This window comes from Panicum virgatum, chromosome 1K (genome assembly GCF_016808335.1).
Source record: "Panicum virgatum strain AP13 chromosome 1K, P.virgatum_v5, whole genome shotgun sequence".
NCBI lineage: Eukaryota > Viridiplantae > Streptophyta > Magnoliopsida > Poales > Poaceae > Panicum > Panicum virgatum.
In genome coordinates this window covers 43792569-43800081 of record NC_053136.1, presented here as the reverse complement: position 1 = coordinate 43800081, position 7513 = coordinate 43792569, and the positions used below count along the sequence as shown (strand labels likewise).

Below are 7513 nucleotides of genomic sequence, written 5' to 3'. Positions count from 1 at the left end.
CGCTGCCGGCGGTTCTTGCAGGGATTCTCAACATGCACATGCTCTGCCACGCGAATTGCGGGCATCTGAAATTGGGACAGGAATGGCACTACGGTTTCAGCTTCTCATTCCATTTGGACATCTCTAATAATGTATGGAGCATCCACCAAAAAAAAATGTATGGAGCACAGGTCGGTCCTTCAGGTTGGTCTTGTTAACCTGTAGCAATGGTTTAGAACCGTGTTAATTCTAGGAGCTGGACCCACCTGTCAGTTAAAAATAGGGAAACAAAACTGCTGATGCGCTGTCAGAGCCTGAGAGGGCACGGTCGAGAAGGGAGAGAATATTGGGATAAGAGCGGGTCCTTGAATACTTTTTACTAGCAAATATGCTCGTGCGTTGCAACGAGAGAAAAAAGATTGTATTTTCATGTAAACGAACTGATTATAATTTTAAAAATAATCATAAAAATAGTTTAGAACAAACTTTCTCAAATCACAGTTTTAAGCTCAAATCATGGAGAACAGACGGCTGATTGTGGCTGGTGACTGCTGCTAATTTATTGTTAGAGAAAAATACTGCTTGTTGAATGATGTCTAGTCGCTAGTGCCAGTTTAGTGTGAGAGAAAAATACTGTTGGCTGGTTAGCCGGCAACAAGCCGAACAGAGTGACTACCGAAGATGCAAAGGGCGGCGTACTGGGATGACAAGAATCGGCACATGCTACCGCCGCCGCCAACAGGAAGGGGAGGCCAGAACAATGGCCACGGCTGCTAACTGTCGATGCCGCAGAAGATGCAGGAGGCTTGCATGCGGCGACCTACGTGTGTGAGAAGGAGGGGAACAAAGCTGCGAGTGGCCCGGGGATCTGTGCCTGCGAGCAGCAGGACGGGGAGGAGGTGGAACGAAGCCGCGCGAGGCCGGGGGTCGCGCGTGTGCGCAGGAGGACGGCTCGTGCCTCGCTAAACGATCGGGTCTACCTGTCAGTGACAAACGACGTATTAAAGCTAAAGATACCGCAGAAACAGTCCGATCTTTTTATAAATAAGTAAAGATAGACAGATCCTATTATTTATAGGACCAGCACCCTGGGGAAACCTGTACGTAGCGAGAAGGAACAACCGTGCACTGTGATCATGACGGGACAAAAGAACCTGATGGTATGTGCGGGTCCATAGGTTCCATAGGTGCAGTGCAGCTGGGCAAAGCAACCCAAAGCAGCGAAAGGAGTGCCACCTCTCTCTCGGTCTCTCACTCATCATCCGTGGCCCGCCATTGCCATTTTGGTTGCCCACTTGCCATAACAAGGGGGCGTTTAATTCCGTGCCTAAACATCATAACCAGTCACTCCACTTTAAGCTTTTGGTCGTGCCGAACCTTTACCATACCTGCGATCCATGATGCGCCCTGGACTCGCACTTTTTTCCTCAACTTGGGCGTATTTTGGGGCTGTAGTCTCATTTGTCGCATGCATAGCTAGGTTAACAACCGAGTATCCAAACTACCCTGGGCCCAAGGCATATTAGATAAGTCAATAACCCTCCACAGGACATTTCTACGTAAACAATTGACGGATAAAGCAAAACCAAATATCCACACAACAAAAATATTGCGTTATCTTGTCTAGACAAATCGGTTGTTGCTCAGCCCACAGTCAACCGCACTAAACCTAGGGCTGAATTGTTTTTTTTTGTATATGGTCCCATGCCCCTGGCTTAAAAATTCAACAGCGATTGGCCTGTGGTAAACGGTTCATAAAGCAAACCCATAACATAATAACTGATCGCTATGAGAACATCACCAAGAGAACTATATCAATTATTCTGAAAAGATTGAAGGATTTTATAAGTCCATTTGTGTAGACGAGATTCCAAGCTGTGTAGACTCAACTTCCCATGACTTACGACGATTCATATCTAGAAGGATTTTTTTATTGAATATGTCGAAGGGTTCTACCTATATTTCTTATTGATGTAGCAATGCCTCACCCATTTAGTATCTTACTCGCGGGATGTGGGATCTATGCTATTTGGGATTGTTAGAAATCAGCTCTTTGTTGCACACAATCACACAGTAGCAAGAACACAGATGAACACAAAGATGTAGAGAGGGGAATTCTTTCTTTCTTGATTTCTGTCTACTAGTGTTACAACTGATGAAAGGGACCTTCTATTTATAGATGGAGAGTCTCACATGAGTACAAATGCATAGTGTATGAACATATGAATTTCTTCCTCCTCTCATTAATTTGGCCAGCATTCAAAGTCTTTGTTCATATACTGTATCTTGACTTTGAATTACAACAGGGATCTCGTTTCTTAGAAGACCCCTAGAACTTCATCCCCACGATATTGAGAACAGACCGCGGGAGTTGCACACGCAACAACATACCAGGAAAAAAAAATCAAATATGGAGATGACAAAGATTTGTTGTACTTGTGGGTGAGTCCCATCTATTATATTAATAAGAGAAGGTTAAAAGAAGTCGAAAAAAATCATATTATATTAATAAGAGAAGGTTAAAAGAAGTCGAAAAAAATCACCACACTAGCCGAGAGAGTCTAGAAATTCCCACATTAATCTAAAAAAGAGAAGATTTGTACCGTTGGATTTTATGAAGATCTAACGGTCTAGATCAACTCAAGAGTCCATATCAAATACAATTAAAAAATAGCTATTTTCGGATTTAAAAAAAATTAGGACATGATCAAAGAGTTCATGCTGAATACGATAACATGGATATGAAAAAACCACCACATTCGCCGAGAGAGTCTAGAAATTCCCACATTAATCTAAAAAAGAGAAGATTTGCACCGTTGGATTTTATGAAGATCTAACGGTATAGATCAACTCAAGAGTCCATATCAAATACAATTAAAAAATAGCTATTTTCGGATTTAAAAAAAAAGTAGGACATGATCAAAGAGTTCATGCCGAATACGATAACATGGATATGGATTCTATGTTTCCCTTCCCTAATCACACACGTACAACCCCCCCTGCATCCTGTTCTCTACGTCGCTCACATTATTAAATAGATGTAAGCTCAATTTTAGATAATGAGACACCCGGTCTAGATAGATGCAAACTAATAAATCCAAGAATTAGCAACATAATTATTGATGAAAAGAAGTTCAATCCAATAAAGAACAAGATCTCGATAGGGTTGGACGGTTGGCTAGGCCGCAATCCGCAGATGAGAAAAATCAATTTGGACAAGAAGTAATTAAATTGAGTAATGAGAACTTCGTTTAGGCAGAAAACAAATATATCGATTTAAGAAGTAATTTGGTTCAAATATTCGCCCTACATATATCGATTTGCGCCAGATTAAATTGTTTAAACTTAGGCATTCAGCGGGTTTGTCCTCTGATGCTGTGGAGTGTGTGTGGCAGAACCGCCCGAATTAATCCGGCTCAAGTGCGCTAACCATCACCATAAAGGCAATACATGTTAACATGCACTTCAAACGGAGTAATCCGGCAGTGCTGTCGGGTAAAATCCCGAAGAATCCACGTATGCGTCGATCGAAACCCAAAGCTTACATGCAACTCACACGAAGGTGAGTCCAGAGAGTACAATATTTCACAATTATATTACAATACAGAGTCTTAACTTAGTTATTACAAACCAAGTTTGAAAACTTAGAAAGGTACTTGAAATTCAAAATAAAAGTAGTTCAGAGTTCAACTGCAGCGAAAAATAAAGCGAGTTCTAAACGACGATACAAAATATCATGATGAAGCCCGTACATGACATCACTCGGTATTGCCATCGTTGGCCGGAGTCGTATCCCACTCCACCAACCAACCAGTAGTTAAGTACATGGCTAAGTCAAGCTAGCTATCTGATCTTCAAACGTATCACCTGAAAACAAAGTTGAGCCACAAATAAGGCTGAGTATACTAATACTCAGTAAGGCTTACCCGGCTAGGATATACTTAGTCCTCTAACTAAACATGCAAGGCTTTTTGCTGGAGGGGTTTGGTTTTGCCGAAAAGCAATAAAGAGTAAGTCATTATTTTCAGATTTTAGCTTTCAAGTTCTAGTTTACTTAACCATTCTACATTAGCATCTATCCAATAGCATACATGGTAGAAAAAAATAATTATCTTTCATCATCCAACTAGATTCATCATCATACGTTCCACTTGTTAACCTGAAGGGAATGTCATCAATTGTACCATATGCAGTGGCTTATAATGCCCCAATGTAACCTTTTATGAGGCATGAAGCTATTCCATTCATTCATAATACAATTTACATTCATAAGTATGTCAGATTTGACTCGTCAATTGGATGCAACACTACGGCAGTGCCTCACTTCTGATTTCTGAAGCAATAGAAATCCCATATCTTTCGACTCAATGGATCCAATGCAAGGACCGTCCGACGTCGAACTGTCTCATGGTAATCCCGCGCTTGCTTTCAACAAGAAATTACAGTCCCTTTCGACTTCCAAATACGAGACCCGTAGATCCATGAACGGCCGGTTGTGTTCATTTGGTAGAAACAGTAACCTCGCTACCAACTACTAGCCAATACTCTCTCCTTCGTGTAGCACAGCATTGTCAAATTATAGACTAATTAGATTTAATAAATCCATCTCACAAATTAACCTCCATTTGTACAATTTGTTTTAAATTAGTCAATTTTTAATACTCATAATTCGTAATAAAAATTCGATATGACATGAGAAAGTCTAGCCCTGCAATCCAAACATAAGTGAAGGCCGTTCCTTCCTCCCTCGCGGCCTCGCCCAGTCACCTAGTGGTCACAGGAGTTTTGGAGTCGGCAGCGAACCCCGAGATTACCACGGTAGAAGCAACACGCATTCCGGAAACAGAAATGCGCGCGCGTGCAACAGAATTTTTCAAAGCGCGCGGCGCGGAGCTGCGGTGCACGCGGACCACCGGCGCCCGGCACGGCACATCACATCACATCACGAGGCCCGGCATTGGCAGAGCCCCAGCGCTGCTGCTGCTGCGAACCTGCGACCGCGGCTGCCATGGCGCCGGTCCGAGGGCAAAAGAAAAAGGAAAGAAGGCTGGTTGGTTTCAGAGAAGTGAAGTGATCGCCCGCCCATGCACGCAAGGTACCATGCCTCGTGCCCCCTCGTACACGGTACACCAGACCGGACGTAGTCACACACGTAGCAGTAAATCTAGCTCAGATTTTTCACTTTCATCTCTACAAGTAGGACTTGTAGTTGATTGGAGCTAATCTTTTCCTTTTTAGTCAGTAGCAACGCTGTCAGCGCGATACAAGCATGGAATATTGGAATGGGCTGCGGACGGAGAGACATGGCACCAACGGCGTGAAGTTGATGATGCAGGCACGAAGCAAGGCACGCCAAGCACCCCCTCGATTGCAACAAGGCAGTCGGTTCCTTGTTCCGCGCCAAGGCACGCCTAACTTTCTTGTCACTTCCGCCTCCCCACTTGGCATCCAGCAACACCTCAAACTCATTCCCCGGTCTTTCATCGTAGGCCAGGCCAAACACGAAGCTTTGTTCTCGTGCAGACCCTCACCGAGTTCTTAACTACTGGCACAAGTACTGCGGCCATGCATACCCCAGCAAACCTAGCTAATAATAAGCCATGGAAATCTTAATCCCTACACCTAATTCGACCTAATAATAAAGCTCCTACAGTTCGCTGAGCTCTAGCTACTAGTACAACCGAAACGAAATAGAAGGCGGAAGGGGGCGAAAAAATCCAGGTACGGTACAGCAGGCTTGATAATTCGACCGGGGACGGAGAAGAGGGAAAATGTACAGCGCCGGCTCAGAACGACGCGACGGCCGGCGCGGCGGCCGGGAGTGGCGCCGGGCACGGCACGAGGTCGCCCTCCTTCTTGCGCCGCATCTCCAGCACCTTGCGGTGGGAGTTGGAGTGGATGGTGCTCACGAACGTGGGGCTGCACGCCGGCCGGTACTCCGGCAGGAGCCGCCCGGACTTGTACCGCACCCCGCACGCGTTGCACAGCGTCTTGGCGCCCTCGGGGCCCGCGCGCCACTGCGGCGTCTTCTGCACGCCGCAGTGGCTGCAGCGCCGGTCGCCCGGGGCCGCGGCCGCCGCCGCGAGCTGGTGCGGCGCCGGGTGGTGCTTCGGCCGGCGCCCGCGCTTCTTGGGCTTGCCGCCGCTCTTGCCGTGCTTGGGCTTCTTGGAGGCGCCGCGTGGCGCCTCGAAGAGGAGACGCGCCGCAAAGAACGCGGGCGGCGAGTCCGCCGGCAGGAAGAGGAACGGCGCGAACGAGGCGGAGGAGGAGCAGGACGACGTGGTGGCCGTGGAGGACGACGACGTCGAGTCCGACAGCAGCGCGCCGCCGGAGAGCGACCACACGGAGGCGCGCGACCGCTTGCTGCGCCGCGCCTTCACGGGCACCAGCGCCTCCGTCGACAGCGCGCATATCGTCGGGCTCCGTGTAGGGCCCGCCGCCGCCGGCACCGCGCGTTCCAGCGGACGCCGCGCTACCGCTGCTGCGGCTGCTGCTACGGTCGCCGCCGGTAGCTTCGGCTGCGGCGGGAGCTCGGCCTGCGAGTCGTCCATGATACGGGACACCCACTCCAGCTCCTCCGCGTCATGCCCCTGCACATGGCACGCGCAAAAAACGCTCAGCAACCAAGTGCATGAAAAAAAAAAGACGCCTTGCCGGCGAAGGACGGGGTCAAAGTCGTCAAACTCATACCGGCAGCGGGAGGTCAATCACTGGCGGCGGCGGGAGCGGCATGAGCTCGTACGACACCACCGACGATCCGTGGGAGTCACTGGACAGCTTGTCGTCGTCCACGGCCGCCGGCGCCGGCGCCGGCGGCGCGTCCACCAGCTCGGCGCAGTCCTTATCGACCTCGCAGAGGTCCTCGAGGTCCAGCAGGTCCTCGACGGAGAACCCGTCCCCGAAAAGGCCGGCACCCCTTTCCGCCGCCGCCCCGCACGCCGCCGGCGCAGCGTCCAACTCCTCCGCGGCCTCGCACGGCCTCAGGCTGCTCCTCAGCGCGGTCATCCTCCCCTCCATCACCCCCTGCAACCGGCGCACAGGAACCAACCAACCGAACTCCCATCAGTCTCCACGAGTACAGTAGCAAACTAATAAAAAACGCAAAATTTTCTTCCTGGAGCAACCGTCGCGCGCGTCTGGGCGAGGGAGAGAGAGAGCCTTACCAGCGAGCCGTGGTGGTGCGCGACGAACGACGACGCCATGGCTGGTGCAGCAGAGGTGGGGGAGCAGGAGGAGGAGGGGGGAGATGACGGGGAGCGGTTGAAAAGGAGAGGCGGGGAGGCGTGGAGGGAGTGGGAAGCAGGGGAAAAGGCAGCAGCAGGAGAGGCAGTGCCGTTTAGTTGCAAACAAAAAAAATTGATGTGACGTCAATAATTTGATCAGATGTCGGGAGGATTTTTCGAATACTAATTAAAAAATTAATTTCAGAACTCACTTGGAAACCACGATACGAATCTTTTGAGGCTTTTGACCGCATTATTAGCAAAAGTAGGTACTGTAGCACTTATAGCTAATGATACACTAATTAGGCTTA

At 48.7% G+C, this 7513-nt stretch overlaps 1 protein-coding gene across 1 annotated transcript; it reads right to left on the bottom strand.

Annotated features, from left to right (window-relative positions):
* Window positions 1-5132: 5132 nt before the first annotated feature.
* LOC120710923 (GATA transcription factor 6-like) lies at window positions 5133-7300 on the bottom strand. The gene is made up of 3 exons (XM_039996420.1): window positions 7143-7300; window positions 6670-7002; window positions 5133-6569 (listed from the first exon to the last, which is right to left on the bottom strand). Exons 1-3 carry the CDS (start codon window positions 7179-7181, stop codon window positions 5766-5768), a joined length of 1176 nt encoding a protein of 391 aa, XP_039852354.1. The 5' UTR covers window positions 7182-7300; the 3' UTR covers window positions 5133-5765.
* Window positions 7301-7513: the final 213 nt, after the last annotated feature.

Coding starts and splice junctions, on each gene's coding strand:
- LOC120710923 (XM_039996420.1), bottom strand. CDS start 7,181: ATGGCGTCGTCGTTCGTCGCGCACCACCACGGCTCGCTG. Junction 7,003..7,142: donor CGCACCACCACGGCTCGCTG/GTAAGGCTCTCT, acceptor CGCCGGTTGCAG/GGGGTGATGGAGGGGAGGAT. Junction 6,570..6,669: donor TGATTGACCTCCCGCTGCCG/GTATGAGTTTGA, acceptor TGCCATGTGCAG/GGGCATGACGCGGAGGAGCT.